The sequence below is a fragment of the Equus caballus genome, chromosome 1 (assembly GCF_041296265.1).
Source record: "Equus caballus isolate H_3958 breed thoroughbred chromosome 1, TB-T2T, whole genome shotgun sequence".
NCBI classification, from domain to species: Eukaryota; Metazoa; Chordata; class Mammalia; order Perissodactyla; family Equidae; genus Equus; species Equus caballus.
Genome location: NC_091684.1, coordinates 31,102,310 through 31,121,848, shown reverse-complemented (window position 1 = coordinate 31,121,848; position 19,539 = coordinate 31,102,310). Strand labels below are relative to the sequence as shown.

The window sequence follows — 19,539 nt, the reverse complement described above, 5'->3', positions numbered from 1 at the left end:
TAGACTCAACTGGGCCCCACTACCCATTAATGATGAGACTTTCACAGAGTTACCCAATCAGAGCCTCAGTTTTCTCACCTATTCTGAGGATTAAAAGGGATAATGTACTTGGCACATAGTAAGCACTCAATGAATGCTAATGGATTACATTATTAGAATATTATTATTACATGGTTATAGTTTTGTTTTTTCGTTGTTGTTTTTTGTGAGGAAGATTCGCCCTGAGCTAACATCTGTGCCAATATTCCTCTACTTTGTATGTGGGATGCCTCTACAGCATGGCTGATGAGTGGAGTAGGTCCACACCCAGGATCCAAACCCATAAACGCCAGGCTGGGGCCGCCAAAACAGAGCACATGGAACTTCAACCACTCAGCCATGGGGCCAGCCCGTGTACAAAAAGGAATAAAAGTAGTACAAAAGTAGTACAAAAAGGAATAGAAGACACAAAATATATTTTTCATATTCTTCCTAACGTATAAATTCTTCCATTTTCATTCAATTTCACTTTGGGATGTAGTCTTCCCAGACCTTCCTCTCTAGATGGGTCCCCAAATTATATACTTGCATGGCACAGTGAACATCTCCTTCATAGGAGTAATTAATTAATTAGGTAGGTAAGCAATTTCTGGTTCATGTCTGTCATCCTCAGTCAAATCTCAGCTCCATAATGGCAAGGATGATATCTGTCTATGCACAATGTCTAGCACAGGGCCTGGTACTTTGTTGACTAACACGAATTTATTCAATGAATGAACAAGTAATGAAATACACAAAAGCATTTAACATGTACATTCTGAAATAGCACAGTCATGAGACTAAAGGCAAGTATCATTTCCTCCATCTCTCTGGGAAGTGAGGAATTGCCCATCTTGTATACTAGGAAGTGCTCATATTGTAAACTAGGAAGATAGTCAACATTCAGATTCTGGGAGCTGCTTTTGGCAGCTAGCTCTTCCTTACTAGAATCACACTGCCTGAACCTGTTCCCAGGAATCCTTTCAGTTACAATAGAGCTCTGGAAACTCAGTACTTTTCCAGAATCTCCTATTCAATAAAGGAAAAGTACTCAGTCATTCCAGATTGTACATTAGCCCTTACCCACCGGACACATAAAAGGGTAGGGACCTTAAAACTGTCTTTTATGTCACAGATGAGAAAATGGGCTCAGAAAAGGAGACTGACTTTCCTAAGCCTAACACTTGTTAATAATAGAGCTAGTGCAAATGGAAATAGGATCATTCTTACAGTTCTCTCTCTCAATATAGTATAATATAAAATATATGTCGATAATGTGATGCTATCATTAATTCAAAATAATGTTTATGAAAGAATTTTTTATTACATTAGGGAAAATGCTCTTTTTTTAAAAAAAGATTTTATTTTTCCTTTTTCTCCCCAAATCCCCCTGGTACACAGTTGTATATTTTTAGTTGTGGGTGCTTCTAGTTGTGGCATGTGGGATGCCACCTCAGCATGGCCTGACGAGTGGTGCCATATCCGCGCCCAGTATCTGAACTGGTGAAACCCCAGGCCACTGAAGCGCAGCGCTGGAACTTAACCACTCGGCCACGGGGCCGGCCCCAGGAAAATGCTCTTGATATGTTAAGTGACAGAAGCAGACTAGGATTGTATGTATAATACGTATTCAGTTATAAAATATACAAATATATGAGGGCATACATATGTGTGTGCATTTCTGAGTTATCTGTGTAGAAAATAAAAAAGAAAGTGTGTCAAAATATTAACAGTGTTTATCTCTGGTTGGTGGTGATATAGTTTATTTTTATTTATGCCTTTCTGTATTAAAATTTTATTTTCAATGAGCATGTAATAGTTTATAATCAGAAATTTAGGTCTTTGAATTCCTGATCTAACATTTTTGAAAGGTTTTATTTTGGTACCGATCAGCACTGTGGGGTGAGGGAGCATTAACCTAGAGACCAAATCAGTTTCACCAGACTTTTAACCTGATTTATAAAATGAGTATAATTATATCCACTTCCCAGTGCTATTGTGTGCAAGAAATAATAAATATTAAATTCTTTTGTAACTCTAAAGCTTGATAAAGGTGTTAGGTGGTATTATAATGATGATAAAGTCTCGTGATCTAAAAGATGTAGGAGAACCCTTAGGATAACAGCTCCTTTGTGCTGAGGAGCTTATGTTGGGAGAGGAGAGAGATCTTAGTGTCAGGAGAAAAGTAAGAGCTTTTTTTGCAAACACTTTAGAGAAACAATCACATGCCTGACCCCCCTTCTCCCCTGTATATCCTCTGTACTTCCAATAAATGCCTCAATATTCCCTCTTCAGATTAAATCTTCTGTCTGTCTCTTAAGCAGCCCTTGCAGGAGGCAACATGTAGTGGACAGGATCTAGTGTGTTTTACGGCAATGGCAGCTTTGTTTCCCATTCCCTGCAGAGTGTGAAAGGCAGCCTATGTAGGAATGTGACCTGCACCCTACTAAGGCCTGTCTAATCCCAAACCAGAAAGAGGCTATTTCCACTCTGGATGATAAGAGTTTGTTATGAAAAGAAGGTAACTTTTAGCTGGACCATCTGTATTGAGCTTTATTCTTTGCAAGGCTTTTTCAATCAATATCTTTGGGGTCTCACAAAGTCTATGGAAAATAAGATTTCACACACAGCAATGATTTTTAAATTAGAGATGCCAAATGTAGTATGCCAAATTACTGTTACTTTTATATTTTAAAAAGTAATACAGATGTATGGTAAATTTATCCAAGAGAAATGAAAACGTATGTTCACACAGAAACCTGCACAAGAACGTTTATAGCTGCTTTATTCATAATTGCCAAAAACTGGAAATAACTCAAATGTTCTTTAACTGGTAAACAGATAAACTGTGATACATCCCATATAATGGAATATTATCCAGCCATAAAAGGGAATGAACTATTGCTAAACACTACAACAGGGACGACTCTCAAATGCATTATGCTAACAAGGTAAGGGAAGCCACATCCAAAAGGCTACACGCTGTATTATTCCATTTATGCAACATTCTAGAAAAGGAAGACTACAGAGGAGAACAAATCAGTAGTTGTCAGAGGATGACATGGGGGAGGGGTTGACCACGAAGAGACAGGAAGAGGGAATATCGGGGGGTAACGGCACTACTCTTGATTATGATGGTTACATGAATATGCATTTGTCAAAACTCACAGAACAGTAAAACAAAAAGTGAATTTTACTATATAAAAATTTTAAATAAATGCATGAAAGTAAAAACAAAGTAATATAGGCCCATGGTAAATTCAGTAAAGGAATTCACTAAAAAGTTTCCCTGCTAGATCTGGGTGATAATAGAACAATTCTCTATTTTGACTGCAGCGATGGTTACACAAATCTACACGTGATACAATGACATAGAACTATACTCACACATCATACCAATTTCAATTTCCTGCTATGTATGTTATACTGTAGTTAAGATGTACTCATTGGGGGAAACTGGGTGGGTGAGGGTACTGGGGTCTCTGTATTATCTTTTTAACTTCCTGTTCATCTCTCTATACATATACTTTAATGTATCTTTCAACCAAACTTCCAGACTCTGGTCCTGCTCCCCAGAGGGCAACACTATTACAAATTTCTTGTGTATCCTCTGTATGTTAAATCTAATATTTTATATATGTATATATGTACATACAAATTTACACATAAATACTTTTAGCACAAATAGTAGCATATTATACACATCATTCTGCACCTTGTTATTTTTCAACTATTACTTTGGATATTTTTCCATATCACAAACACATGGATTCACCTCATTCTTTTTTCAGGCTGCATAGTATTCTATTGCACAGTGGTATAATTTATTTCAACAGTTTCTTATTGGACATTCGGATCTTAACAAGGAATTGAACTTAAGTAATTTAGAAATTTTTGAAATATGAAAGGTCAGTTGGAGTTGAGACCAAACACAAAGTTCACAGATTGAAGACTTGCCTCCAGAATATCCTTTGACCAGAAGAGGGAATGCAAGAGGCAGGGCGAGAGGCAAAACGCTGGGAAATTGCCCCAGCCAATGGGGAAGCGGTGGGTAAGCAAGGAATTACTGCCGGGTAGGAGTTCTCGGAGCGGCGCCCTACTGCTGGAGTGGAGGCCATGCTCCAAGGCAAGCTTTCCCCAGACTGCAACTCAGATACAACGAAGTGTGTTTGGGTTATGCAGAGTGCAGTTATGCGTGGGCATCTCCAGCCTCCGGCGAAGACATCCTGCCCAGGCAGGGTCTGAACCCCCACCGCCTCCAGCCCACGCGCGTAGGGGGCGTACACGTGGTGACCTGCCTGGGGCCGGTTCCCGGCTCCGGCTCCTCCTCCCTCCAGCTCTTGCTCGGCTTCTGCAGTATCACGTGCGGCCGCGCCGGGTGCAGGATGGCGGCGGCGGCGGCGGCAGCAGCGGTGGGTGTAAGGCTCCGGGACTGCTGCAGCCGAGGCGCTGTGCTCCTGCTCTTCTTCTCCCTGTCTCCTCGGCCCCCGGCCGCCGCCGCCTGGCTGCTGGGCCTGAGGCCCGAGGACACCGCTGGAGGCCGCGTGTCCCTGGAAGGGGGCACCCTGCGTGCCGCCGAAGGCACCAGCTTCCTCCTGCGCGTCTATTTCCAGCCCGGGCCCGCGGCGCCCACGGCGACTGTGCCTGCACCCACCCTTTCCCCGGGGGAGAACGGCACCGGTGACTGGGCTCCGCGGCTCGTGTTTATCGAGGAGCCCCCAGGCGGCAGTGGCGTGGCGCCCAGCGCTGTCCCCACGCGCCCCCCAGGGCCGCAGCGCTGCCGCGAGCAGAGCGACTGGGCGTCGGACGTGGAAGTCCTGGGGCCCCTGCGCCCCGGAGGCGTGGCAGGCTCGGCTCTAGTTCAGGTGCGGGTGCGGGAGCTGCGCAAGGGCGAGGCAGAGCGGGGCGGCGCGGACGGTGGCGGGAAGCTCTTCTCGCTGTGCGCCTGGGACGGGCGCACCTGGCACCACCACGGCGCCGCTGGCGGCTTCCTGCTGCGCGTCCGCCCGCGGCTGTACGGCCCGGGCGGGGACCTGCTGCCCCCCGCGTGGCTGCGGGCTCTCGGGGCTATCCTGCTGCTCGCCCTGTCTGCACTGTTCAGCGGCCTGCGCCTGAGTCTGCTCTCGCTGGACCCGGTGGAGTTACGGGTGCTGCGGAACAGCGGCTCGGCCGCCGAGCAGGAGCAGGCGCGCCGCGTGCAGGCCGTGCGCGGCAGGGGGACCCATCTGCTTTGCACCTTGCTCCTGGGCCAAGCCGGAGCCAACGCGGCTCTGGCCGGCTGGCTGTATGCCTCGTTGCCGCCGGGCGTCGGGGATCCGGAGGAAGGCTACGGCGAGGCAGGGATTCACTTCCCGTGGCTGCCGGCGCTCGTGTGCACCGGCGCCGTGTTCCTGGGCGCCGAGATCTGCCCCTACTCGGTGTGCTCGCGGCACGGGCTGGCCATCGCCTCGCACAGTGTGTGCCTTACCCGGCTCCTGATGGCGGCCGCCTTCCCTGTGTGTTACCCACTGGGCCGCTTGCTGGACTGGGCGCTGCGTCAGGAGATCAGCACCTTCTACACGCGGGAGAAGCTGCTTGAGACGCTGCGGGCCGCGGACCCCTACAGCGACCTTGTGAAGGAAGAGCTCAACATCATCCAGGGCGCCCTGGAGCTTCGCACCAAGGTGGTGGAGGAGGTGTTGACCCCCCTCGGGGACTGCTTCATGCTGCGCTCCGACGCCGTGCTGGACTTCGCCACGGTCTCCGAGATCCTGCGCAGCGGCTACACTCGCATCCCCGTGTACGAGGGCGACCAGCGGCACAACATTGTGGACATTCTCTTTGTCAAGGACTTGGCCTTCGTGGACCCCGACGACTGCACCCCGCTCCTCACCGTCACTCGCTTCTACAACCGGCCCCTACACTGCGTCTTCAATGATACCCGGCTGGACACGGTGCTGGAGGAGTTTAAGAAGGGTGAGCAGTGGTTTATCTCCTCCCTCAACTCCTACCCCCTTCAAAAGTATTGCCCTTTCAAAAACATGTGAGCTTTCAGGCACCCAAGGCAACTTCTCTCCTACTGTACCAAAAGCTCAAGGAAGGCCTCGTGGCTCCCTGGCTCTTTTCATTTCACTTTTCCCTGCCTGCTTTGCAGCTGACCGAGCCCCTGGCCTCTTCCCCTTTACTTGGCTCACAAGAGGTACCTCATTCCCGATTGCTCATTCTTTCTATTCCAGTATTTTTTCAGGGCCTACCAGTTGCCAGGTATTGTACAGGTTGAACTCAGGGGATAACCCTTGAATGGGATTGCATAGCTCCCCATTACAGGAGGAACCTCTACTGGTTCCCATAACAAGCAGCCTTTGCTTTAAACTCCTCCTTGGGTGGGAAGCTCACCATTTCCGGGGCAAACTAACTCCATTGCTGGACAGCTCCAGCTACTAACAATGTCTTTCTCAAAGTGAGCAGAAATTTAGGACTGGGGAGCATCTCTCTGGGTCCTAATTCTGCCTTTGAATCACATAGAGTCAGCCCCAGACACTTTGGACTTTCTTGCCCGATGCTGAACTTTTCCATCAGCTATTCATTGCAGACGTGTCAAGTACCCAGGTTGGGGATTAAGAGTTGACTTAGACAGTGAGGTCCTTGTACTTCTGGGAACCATGAGGCAGGGTAGGTCTGGATCTGAGGAAGTATTCTGGTCAAGAGACCCACTAGAAAACTTGCATATTCAAATGAATGAGGTTTCCTTCAGAGCAGTCACCAGCCCCCCCCCCTTGATGTCATGCCTATAACGTGTTTACCACACATGTCTAGGGTTTGCCTTTGGAAACTGGCTTCTGGGGTTGAGTACAATTCACTCCAGAAAAATCGGCCTGGATACTTTAGAGTCAATCCTCTTGGCCTTACACATTTGACTCGTCCCCCTAGTTAACCAGAGCTGACGTAGGAGGAGATTTGGTTGTTTTTGAAAATCAAATCTACCTTCAAGAGTCACCATTGAGAGCATTCAGAAGACTAACTCACAGTCACTGAGAGCAATTCCAGAAATGATTTGAGAACAATGACATGGTTAGAATAAATGTAGAACCTTCCAGAATGACTATTTTGAAGGAGACATTCACCTGTACATATGAGATGGCATATTTATTAAAAATGAAATAAAACAAAAAATCAATCCCCTGACATTAGAATTGGGCTTCGAGTGTAGCTTCCCTGTGGCTACCAAGAATCTCATTTGATGGTGTATTTTTGATACTCTTTTTTGCCTGTCAAAAATTCAATCTCATTACCTTATCAGCAGGTACTCTTTGTATATAAAGACTTTGCATGCAGAGAGAAATCTAGGGTCTTCCTCCTGCCACAGTATTTTTAGACAAGTGAAATTGTGTTAAATAGCAAAATGTAGCCTGAGAAGGGGGAAAAAAGTCGAAAGGCTACTTTCAGTCTCAGATTTGGGGAGAGAACAGCCCTAGATTTTGTGCTGGTATCATAAGGGGAGGGAAATACGTATATATTGCAGCTGTTTTAGCTCAATCTGGGCTACTGTCTCACCCTCTCCTGTCTGTCTCCCCCGGGTACTTGTGTGACTCATTCCCTCTGCACTCAGCTTCATCCATCCACTCTTAGAATTATTCCTACATTTTGTGTACCCTACAGAAGGGAGTTTTGGATCTGGGCATAAAAGCTGTGAAAATCTATGTTAGTTTGCTAGGGTTGCCATAACAAAATACCACAGACCGGATGGCTGAAACAACAGAAATTTATTTTCCCACAGTTCTAGAAGCTGCAAGTCCAAGTTCAAGGTGTCAGCAGGTTTGGTTTCTTCTGAAGCCTCTCTCCTTGGCTGGCATGTGCCCACCTTCTCAGTGTGTCCTTACAGGGTTGCCCCTCGGCTGTGTGTGCTCATCCCTGGAGTCTTTCCTTGTGTTCTAATCTCCTCTTCGTATGAGGACTCCAGTCAGATTGGATTAGGGCCCACCCTGTCAGCTTCGTTTTAACTTAACCACCTCTTCATGTGATAGTTAAGATAGAGTGCAGTTAAGCTAGAGTCTCATTGTCATGTGCTGCCAGAAGACGTTTTTAAGGACGCTCCTGTGAACCCATTCCTCCATTCATTTAGTATGCATTGAGCATCTGTGTAGCTTTAGGCAGCAGGGTAGGCAATAAGACTGCCCTCAGAAAGGAACAGTCTACAGGGGCATGCAGTGGTAAATAAGGGCAGTCTTCAGAAGGAGAAACTGTGTCTTACTAACCTTTGTTTCCCCAGCACCTTGCACAGTACCTTGCACGTAGTAGGCTGCTCCAAAAAGTCGGTATTGATCTGAAATGAGTCCTGTTGCAGAACTTCTAAATCTGGTCTGAAAAAGGCTCCTTAGTGTTCTGTTTAGTAGTTAGTTTGTAATTAGGTAGACCACTGAAGAGAAGCAGGCCATTACAGTGAACACCACACCAAGGAAGACTTTTCATGTCCCTTCAGAGCCTTGCTCCCTCCTGAAAGTGTGGTCCATAAATTAGCAGCATGGGCCTCACCTGGAAGCTCTTTAGAAATACAGAATTTCATGCCTTGCTCTCAATCCACTGAATGAAAATCAGTGTTTTAACAAGCCCCCATGTGACTCATGTGTATATTCAAGTTTGAGAAGCATTCCCTTCAGAGAACCCTTATTAACTCTGATTGGTAGATTTACTTAGACTAGAATAAATACTAGGAATAATTATCAAGGTGGGTGTTCTCTGGCTCCAAGCCATATAATGCAGTTGTCATCTTCTTTAAGACATATGTTTGCCCTATAGGTTGGGAGAGGAAAGCCAAGTTGAACTACTCTTCTTTACCTTTAAAAATAACTTTTTAAGCCAGTCATAATAGCCCTTCTATTTGCCTCACTTCCTTGCATCTCTAGTAACTTAGCTACCTAAACAAAGCCCTTAGGAAATAGGAGAGGAAAATAATATTGATAGGAACAACAGATACCGTTAATTGAGCAAGAGCTCTGCCAGGCACCACACCAAGCCCTTTACATTCTCAGAGCAACCCTCCTGGGTAGGTATCAAATCCATTTTACAGATGAAGAAACTGAAGCTCAGATCGATAACACGACTTGCTCAACTTCCCATAGCTAATTACTGACAGAATTGTGATTTACGCTAGATCTGTAGAACCCCAAAGCCTGTTCTTTTCCCAGCTACACCAGTCTTATTCCATCCTCCATCCCAAAACTCCTGCCACCCACAGGGTTCCAAAATGGCCTTTCACCTCTGACTTGCTGCCCATGGTTGATTCATCTCTTGTTTCTTGTTTCTACAGGTTAGAAATGTAGCTTTTATAATTACCATAATTGTTAACATGCATATTGCATTTTACAAAACATTTATAGCTACCTTCTCTCATCTGATCCTTAAATAACTCTGCAGGTACAAGTGAAGACCCTAAGGCCCAGAAGGGTACCTTGGCCTGCCTAAGGTCAGCACTCAGCTAGAATATTCCAAGGCCCAGATTCAAATGCAGGTCATGTGACTCCAAAGCTCTTCTCCATATGGGATTTTCTATATATGTTTATTAGGAGTTCCAGATCTTTAGAAGTGGGGTAAAGGAAAATGGTCTTTCCAGCCAGCATGCTAGGTTTACAAAAGGAAACAATATTTCTCCCCACTGGGCTGTGAGTTCCTTGAGGGCTAAGAATGAATCATATTTACTTTGTATTCTCAGGACAAGCACAGCGGCCACCATGGCTAGGGGATGAATAAACATTTATTGAATAAATGTCCTTAAATAGCTAACTTCTACTATATTTCTATGTTCCAGTGAAGTGAACCCTAACTCCATTCCATTCACCATAACCAATCTCTCCTCTTCCTCTTCCTGTGTTCTCTACCCCAGTTAGTGGCACCACTTGCCCTCCAGTCCCCCTGGCTAGAAACCTCTGCTTCACCCCATACCCTCATCCTACTAATCACTATCTTAGTCTGCTTGGGCTGCCATAGCAAAATACCATACACTCAGTGGCTTACACAGAAATTTATTTTCTCACAGTGTGGGAGGCTAGAAGTCAAGATCAAGGTTCCAGCTGATTTGTTTTCTGTTGAGAGCTCTCTTCTTGGTTTGCATATGGCACCTTCTCACTATGTCTTCACATGGCCTTTCCTTGGGGCACACGCAGAGAGAGAGAGAAAGAGAGAGAGAGCACACTTGTCTCTCCTCTTCTTATAAAGACACCAATCCTGTTGGATCAGGGCCCCACCCTTACGATCTCATTTGACCTTAATTACTTCCTTAGAAGCCCCACTGCGGGTTAGAGCTTCAACGTATGGGTTTGGGGAAGGGAAGGGCTACAACCATTCTGTCCATAACAGTTGCTAAAGTCTGCCAAATATTTGGAACAAAGTCTGCAAGAAATTCGCCAATATTGCATCCAAGTATAGGTATTTCTTGTACCATTTCTTCCACTTAGGTTATTCATTGATTTTATTCAAGGAATAGTTACTGTGTACCTGTTGTGTAGGCACAGTGGAGACACCGCCAGTAAGGTCCCTGCCTGCATGGAGCTTTCATTCTAATGCAAGGGACAGAAATTAAACAAATGGAATAGTGATTAAGAGCATAAGCTTTGGTGCCAGACTGCCGGGGTTGTACCCCGGCCGTGGGCAAGTACTTAACTCTTTGTTTCATTGGCTATAAAATAACGATAATAAGAGTATTTACTCATAGGGTTGTTTGAAATGTTAAGACAATATTACATAATACTGCTTATTTAGTAACTGTCATAATAAATCCTAAATAAATGTTAGCTATGATTATTAAATATAAACACAAATCGATTCCCCATTTGTGCAAATGCCTCCTAAGATGTTTTCTTCCGATTTTTGTCTCCCTCAAATCTATCCTCTCCAGTGACACTGAAATAATCTCCGGTGATGTCATCCCTGCTTAAAACCCTTCTGCACTCCCCACTGCCTGCAGGATAAAGTCTAAGCTGTACCCTCAGGACCTGCTCCCTGCCCTCCTCTCCAGCCCCATCACTCACCACTCCCTGCCACAGCCTTATGCTCCAGCAACACCAAACTCCGTGGCCGAATTGTGCTATTTCTTGCTTTTGTCCCTTTACTTATGCTGTACTCTTTGTCAGGAAGATGTGTTGCCTGACTAACCCCTACTCCAGCTCCTCCTTTAACACTCAGCACAGGGACTTCCTCCTCTGGGGAGCTTCTCCTGTAAACCCTAGTTTTGGCCAGCTTCATTGTTCGATACTTCTATTATTGAATTAACAGGCTGTATTATCAATATCTGTTTATAACTACCGCCCATCCATATAATGAGCATCTGGAGGATAAAGACTGTCTTATCTTTTTTTTATAGCTGTAGCATCTAACAATGGATATGACACATAGTAAGTTTTCAATAAATGCTTGTTGAACAAGTAATACAATGGAAGGGATCTGCAGAGCTCTAGTAAATGAATCTTTAATTATCTCCAGCCTAATCATTTTGGGCCATGCAGCAGGACAAAGACAAATTTTAAATGTTAGAAGAAAAGTGATGTATTTCTTTGTTTTTTTAGGTACATTTGGTTCTTTGTTTCTTTGCTTCTTTGGGTATATCTATTTTTATTGTAATAATTCTTTACCCATTTTCATGTTCAAAGCACTATATTGAGGCTTGGGTGTATGAGATACAATCCTTGCTCCCAAAGAGCCTACAGCCTAATGGGAGAATAGTATTCCCCCTTGTAAAGCTAGAAGGCGGGCTGGACTCACCTTTCCCCTGACTTCCAACAACATTACAATTCACAAGTCATGGCTCATCATCTAAGTATATGGATAAGACAGACCTATACCTAAATCATTAAAGCGAAAGTGCTGTAATAGAAATGTAAAAATGCACTGAGAACAATGGAGAAGAGAGAAACTATGGTTAGGTTATTTTGCTTTTATTAAATTTTTACTAAAGCTTATAAATTTCTATACTGCATATTTATTATGGAAAATTGAAAAATATAGAACAGTAGATATTATGAAAATCACCTGAAGATAATCATCCGACTATCCTGAAATAATAGCTTTTAATATTTTGTCATGTTAAAAATATATTACACATAATAACAACCTTAATCCAATTCTTGAAAAGAAAATAAAGGGAAAAGTCATGGTCTTGCCTTCCGCCACAAATCAAATATCCCATTCTGATCCCAAGAGTGATTTTTTGATGTAATGGTATTATTTTCACAATAGTCCCCTTGGGGTTGAGTTCTATAATTTGGGAAGACGAATTTATAAAATGGAGCCTTAGAGATTTATTGAACTTAATTTCTAAAGTTTACTACTCTATTGGATAGTTTTTAGGAGAAAACCAACCTTGTAGACAACAGGGAGAAGGAATAAAGCTTTGTTCTGAAGTCAAAGGCCTCTGGGCACTACAGCTCTGGTATTTAACTTGATTAAACAACTCACCTCTCCTGGGTTAGTATCACCATCTTTCTAAACAAAAGATGACGTAATCCACATAATGTTGGGGTACTCTATCTGTAGACTAGTGTGGCCATGTAAAATTACGTAAAATGGCCTGTTGCAGTTTTCATACTCAGTCTTTGCTCATTCATTGATTCATTCATTCATTCAATCAATATTTATTGATCTCCTGCTGTGGGCCAGGGACTGTGCTCCCTAGGAATACAGTTGTGAACAAAAAAGACATTGATCAGCCATATGGAGCTGAAAGGTATCCTCTTCCGTCTTTGGTCCTGTTGTATGTGATCTCTTTTTTGCCAAAAGTACATCCAACCAGCCATTAAGTACTCCTGGTGCAGACACACAGTGTAACATTTTCACTGAGTAATAATCTGGTTGAAAAGTCAGTGTTTTGCTTTATCACTCCAAAATTCAGGTGTGAGCTGTTTTGACAGGAAGAATAATCATCCCTTTGCTTAATTCTATAAAAAGCTGCCAAAACATTAGTGCTACATCCTTTGTTTGCCATAAAAGAAAATAAAAAGTTATTTTCACTTTAAGTTACATTTCACAGGTATAATTACGTGTAATATGCTTAAAAATGTGTTGTGTTACTAAATAATAATTAGTAAAATTTAGAATGAGATGTTTACCTTCTGAACAATAATTAGGGCAAACAGTAAACAGAGCTCAGTCCATCACGTGCAGCGAGGAAGAACAGAAAGAAATGAGAAAAAGTGAAAATAAGTATACAAGCTAAAATTGTCAGGTTATATTTCTTTCTTTAAAAATTTTCATTATGGTTGTTGTCATAGTGTTCTGCAATAATTTTTTTTCTCAGTCTGGCAAAAGAAATACCAGATAACAGTGGAACTTGAGCTGGAAAGGGCACTGAAAACCTGAGAGAGACTCTAATTCACACTTTTTTTTAAGGGCATAACAGGCTTCATTGTCAGACTATATTTTTACCTCATCCAAATCCCACAGGCTATAGTTAAATTACATTTCCTCTTTCTTTTTTTTTTTGGTGAGGATGATTTTGCCCTGAGCTAACATCCATTGCCAATCTTCCTCTATTTTATATGTGGGATGTCTGCCACAGCATGGCTTGATAAGTGGTGCACAGGTCCTCCCCTGGGATCTGAATCTGCGAATCCCAGGCCACCAAAACAAGCGAACAAATTTAACTGCTATGCCATCAGGCTGGCCCCTCCATTTCCTCTTTTTATCATCCTCTGTGAGTCCTTTATTGTCTGAAGAATATCGTAGCTCACCTCAATTCCACTTTTTAACAATCAAATACCTTCTTCCTTCCTTTTCTTCCTTCCTTTCTCTCCTCCCTCCTTCCTTCTTTCCTTCCTTCCTTCCATTTGACATTATTCTATGTCAGGTCTCCTGCCCTCCTGGTGCTTGCAGTCCAGTAGGGAGAAATACGCTAACCAATAAATAATTACAAACGGAGACAAGTAATTTGAAGAGAGGGTGCAGGGAGCTAAGAGAGCATATAATAGGGGCCCTGACCTGGTCTTCTGGGTGAGGATAGACTTCTCCCTCCCCAAGTGACATTTCTAGAAGGGAGCAGACATTCAAAGGCTCTGAGGAAAGAGTGTGAGTGCCATGCAGGGTTCCTGGACTGTTCACATCCCTTAGGGGAAGCGCCATCTCTACCTACCAACCCTCCCTCTACCCCTCGTGATTGATGACATCATCTGGGCAGTTGAGTTCAGGAACATTCACTGAGCGCCAGCCTACCAGGGCTCTGGCAGATGGATATGGATATGGGAAAGACCCTGCCTTCCAGGAGCATGAAAGGAGGAAGGGCCCTAATAGAAATGATACAAGACTGGATGGGATACAGGCAAGGGCATCCAGACATCTGTGGGTAAAGGCAGAAGGGAGAAATAATTCCCTGAAAGGATAGAGGAAAACTCCTCTGAGGACTTGAGAGGAGAGGGACTCTCATGAACAATTCTGAAGGGAAAGAGCATTCCAGCTGAGGCTAGAAAAATCAAGGCAGAAAGGGAGCTGATGCTATATTTGAATGCTGGTAGGGCAATGATCATAATGCTGCTTTCCTTCCAGCAAAATGGGGAACTAGACAGAAGGAGGTATTTGTCAAACGTCATTTTTGTTTCCACTAAATGCCAAAACTGTATATTTTAACTACTTTTGGTGATGATATTTCTAAAATGTTTTATACCCTTTCCTGCCTTCCCGAACAAAGGATCCTAAATATAACTTAATCTTTTCTTGATGACGCAGCATCATGGTCACAAGAATGTAATTATTTTATGCGGTATTATAAAGCAGTTCTCTGTCTACTCTTTTATTTATCTCTGTCCTCTGGCTATCAGCTGCTGGTTCTCTTTGAGCCAACCTCCAGCAGATCCCTGCCCCCACCGCACTCATCACAAAACCACTCTTTCTGTGTCTATTTCAGAGCTTCTATTTAACTAAGAAGCTGAGTAAATACACTTGGAGGGAATTATGTGCGTTGCATACGATAAGCTTCAATAAATATTTGTTGAATAAGTGATTCATTAGGCTTTAACTGGGAGCCTAGGGTACGGGTTCGGTGTACGGACCTGGGGTAGTTCCCTCTGGGACCACCTTCAAAGCCGTGCAAAGTCAGACCTGCAGATTATGGGTCGTTACTCTGCTATTTTTGCAGTGTTGCTTAGCAAGCCAAACTGCCATCCTCCTTCGATTCTAGTGACTAACAACTATTTTTTCATGCCTCGGTGATGCTGGTTACCATGGTGCTCTGGGTGACATGGTTCGCTTTTTTATAATTGCCTTTTAGTGGCTCAAGAAATTTTTTGGTGATAAACGCGTTGATTACTCTATTTCTGATAAAGTAGAACAGGACAATTACTACAAAGTGCAGCTTTTTTTTTTTTAACTAGAGAAAGGGACATTTTGTTTTTTCAAATCAAGGTGGTTGCTGCAGGACTATAGGTTAACACTTTTGTGTTTCTCTTCCTGATTTGATAGAAAGTGTTTTGATTTGACTGTGTAGATAAAAACTATCTAGCATGGGTCAAGGCAGCTTTTTCTCATCTCATTCCAGTGGAATTCTCCAATATTAAGATATAAACATTAGGAGTTCACAACCCTTTGTAAATGCAAGAGGCTGTAACTGTTGGCGCTGTTAAAATTCTAGTGTATCATATATCATCACAAAGAAGCCTCCTGTAAAGCCAAACTGTTTTTGTAGCCAAGGACTATTTATACTCATAAAAGTACAGAATTTTAGATCCAGAAAAGGCACCTTGGAGATTACCAGGTCCCATCTGTTAATTTTTTTTTTTTTAGATTTTTTTTTTTTCCTTTTTATCCCCAAAGCCCCTCAGTACATAGTTGTATATTTTTAGTTGTGGGTTCTTCTAGTTGTGGCATGTGGGACGCCGCCTCAGCATGGCCTGACGAGCGGTGCCATGTCCCCACCCAGGATTCAAACCAGCGAAACCCTGGGCCACCACAGCAGAGCGCGTGAACTTAACCACTCGGCTACAGGGCCGGCCCCCTATCTGTTAATTTTAAGGTGGAGAAAACCAAGGCCCAGAAAGGACAAATAGTAAAAATAGCAATGATAATTCCTTATAGTTGCAAAGCCTTTACGTTTGCAAAGATCTTTCCAAAACAGTAACTCATTTTGTGCTAACCGTGCATGTGAAGTCAGTAGAATTTATCCCCATTTTGTATATGAGGCACCTGGGATCTGGAGACACAAGTGTCCTGCTCAGTGTTAGTGACTGAGGCAGAACCAGAAGCCACATCTGTGAATCACCGCCTCAGATCCCGGACCCACAGAGAGTCGTAGACATCCCAGCTCCTCCATTTCCTGCTATGTGACTGGGGCGGGTCACGCTACCACTCTGAATGAGGCTTATCATCCTTCTTCTTGAAATGGGAGTAATGATACTACATTGTAAGCTTACTGGGAAGGCTAAAGATAATGCCTGGACAGCACTCAGGAGTCTCCACCATTTGCCTCAGACCTCACCGATCTAGTTAAATGAATTGTACCTAGTTAGTCGTTTTGTATGACAAATGCTTCCTCTGATCCAGCCTATGTAAAAGTCGTTGTATATAATAAGAAGACAAAAGTGAGAGCTATATACTTTGGATAGGGCTCGGGAGACCAAAATTGAATTGTGGCAATTTCCTTACATTTCTTTTATCCTGTCATCAGTTAACATTAGGTTTCCTCCTCCATCACTCTGCCCTTCGTCAGACATCCCAGGCAAATGAAAAAACACAACCACATAAGCAAATATCACCGTCAGATCAACGAAACCCCTCAAAGCTCCAAGCAGTCCTCTGAAATACAATGTTAGGCTAGAAATGGGAAGAAGGGTTGGACCAGAAGCCAGAAGTATTGTGGGGAGGTGGGCCTGTGACTCCTTCTTTCCCTTTCCCTGTTCAAAGCCCTTCTCCTCTCTTGCTAACTCACTAGTGAGGTGCTAGGCATTATCTCTGCATGCTTTCCTGCAGGCTCTGAGCATTTACAAAATAAGTTTCCATTTCTATTAACACACTTGAGGCAGGAAACCTGAGATTTGCCTTGAAATGTGGAGTCTGCAAGGCATGTTGGGAAGAGCACAGGCTGTGGAGGCAGACAGACCTGGGTGTGTTTCCGGCTCTATTGCATACTAACTCTTGGCTCTTGGGCAAGTCACTTAATTTTTCTAAGTCTCAGTTTCCTCATCCACATACTAGTAAAAACAGTCCTCATTTGCAGAGATACGATGAAGACCAGACGTTACATATACACGCAGTGAACAGAGAACTGGAAAAGGGAGTGAATGTTGACCTGTGCCCTCCTGGAATCAGCTTGGTTTAGATCAGAAACAGTGTGGAGAACATTGGAATCATTGTAGGCTGTCTTCACTTAGAATGAGAACCTTCAAAATGGTAGGTTTTAAGGTCACCTCAGGTATCTGGCTTACTTCAAATAGAGCTCCCCAAGAGACACACCTCTCTCTTCTCCCAGGGACCAGCCTAGCTTGGCTGTAGCCCCTGGCCTGGCCCAGAACTAAATGATCTCTGGATGACTAAGGCAAGCCCTGTTTGCCTTGCAGTGTATCTTCCTCATATCTGAGGTTGGTTCATGTTCTGAGAATGTCATCATCATCCAAAGCTTAGCCAGATCACTCTGGGTCAGCATGGTGATTTGTAAGCAGGGGATCTTGGTTATGTTTGGCCTGAACCTAGAGAGACAAACTGGCCCCCTGGGCAGCCTCCAAGACCAGTTCTGAGTCTGAGAAGCCTGAGGTTAAAGTATTCAGTCTTATTTAGTTGTGTCTTGAAGCTTTCCACAAACCCCAGCTAGGGCAGGTCCTGTTCACTTCCCTGAGTTCAAATATTGGCTCTGTCATTTATTAGCTGAGTATCCTTGGACCAGTTAGTTTCTGAATTGGGAATAAGCACAATGCATTTTGAAAGAGTGGGAAAGAAGGCAACGTATATACCCAAAAAACATGGTGGCCTTTAAGGGCAGCAAGACTTCAGAAATGATCCTCCCTGGTAACTGGTACATGTTACTAAGATGGGGAATAACCTCATAAATGTAGTATTTGGGGCAGTCAGTCTGGTTTTGATGGATAGGATGGATTAGAGCTGAAAAAAACAAAAGTAGGATTGCTTAGGATATTAGCGCAGAGATCCAGAATGCAATGAGGACATGGAAATTAAGGACTATCCCCCTGCAGTTGAAAGGGGGGAAAATCTCTGAGACTTCATTATCTTCTGGATTCTCCTTCTCAGTCTCCTTTACTGGTTACTCCCACATCATATTCACTGATATACCCTCAGCACCTGAGGCAGGGCCTACCCATATCAGACACTCAGATATTTGTTGCATGAATGTTGGTTGCATTTCTGTGACCTCTAAATGTTGGAACGCCCCAGGGCTCAGAAATGGATCTCTTTGTCTACTCTCACTCCTTTGGTCATTTCCTTCATTCTCCCAAAGATATCACTAACTCCACACTTATATTTCCAGCTGCCTCTTGGCGTCTCCACTTGGAGGTCTAAAAAGGCATCTCAAACTTAAACCTGTCCAAACTTGAGGTTCTGCTCTCCTCGCCAACCTATTCTTCGCACAATATTCCCAAACTCTGTAAATTGCAGTTCCATTCTTAGTTTCTCAGACCCCAACTTCTCTTTCTCTCTTGCCCCACATCCAGTCCCTCATCTAGACTCTGCTTTCAATATATCTACAGAATCTGACTATATCTCACCACCTCCACTACTACCATCCCCGTCCAAGCCACCAGCCACTTCTCCCTCAGATGAGTGCTAGAGCTTCTTGTGAGGTCTCCCTGCTTCTACCTCTGCCCACTTTGTGTCCATTCTTAACACAACAGCTAGAGATCTGTTTAAAACGTCAGATCATATCACTTTTTTGCTAAAAAGAAACATACACACAACAATACAAAACTCCACAATGGCTTTATCTCACTCACAGTAGGCGTCCTTACAAAGGCCTTCCAGGCTCTATCGCAGTTGCACCTACCCACCCCTTACCTCCCTGACCTTGACTCCTGCTACTCTGCAAACTCTTCAGCCACTGCACTGGCCTCCCTGCCATTCCTCCAGCACATCAGTTACACTTCCAGCTCAAGGCCTTTGCATCTTGTTCTACTGCAAAGATGTCCCACAGATATCCATGGTGCTCCTTCACCGCCTTCAGAAATTTTTGTGAATACCACCTTCTCAGGGAGTTCATCCCTGGCCTCCCTTTCCTAAAATAACACCTGCTCAGTCACTCCCACACACTCCCTCATCAACCTTCCCTGCTTTGCTTTTCCCCGGAGCACCGTGCTATAGATTTTACATATTTATCTGGCTTATTGTCTCTCATCTCCACTTACTAGAATGTAAGCTACAGGAGGAAAATGATTTGTTCATGTGTTCATTGCCGCCTTTCTAGTGCCTAGAAGAGTGCTTGGCATATAGTAGGCATTCATTTGGTACTTGTTGAAAGAATGAAGAAAAGATGAATTGGAAGAATATGGGGATTTTTTTCTAAATAGGAACAAAGGAAAAGGAAGTAAAACGTGACTCCTGGATTATGAGTCTGGGTAACTAGAA

General features: G+C 43.9%; 1 protein-coding gene across 5 annotated transcripts in view; it reads left to right on the top strand.

Moving 5' to 3' along the window:
* Positions 1–2,792: 2,792 nt before the first annotated feature.
* The window catches only part of CNNM1 (cyclin and CBS domain divalent metal cation transport mediator 1), a 62,046-nt gene continuing 45,299 nt past the window's right edge, over positions 2,793–19,539 (top strand). For all 5 annotated transcript variants that reach the window (XR_011421947.1, XM_023641170.2, XM_023641163.2 and 2 more), the window contains exon 1: positions 2,793–5,973. Coding sequence is in view for 4 of the 5 variants with exons in the window: in XM_023641170.2 (XP_023496938.2) it covers positions 4,404–5,973 (1,570 nt within the window). In the remaining variant the exon portion in view is untranslated. The remainder of the gene's footprint in view (positions 5,974–19,539) is intronic.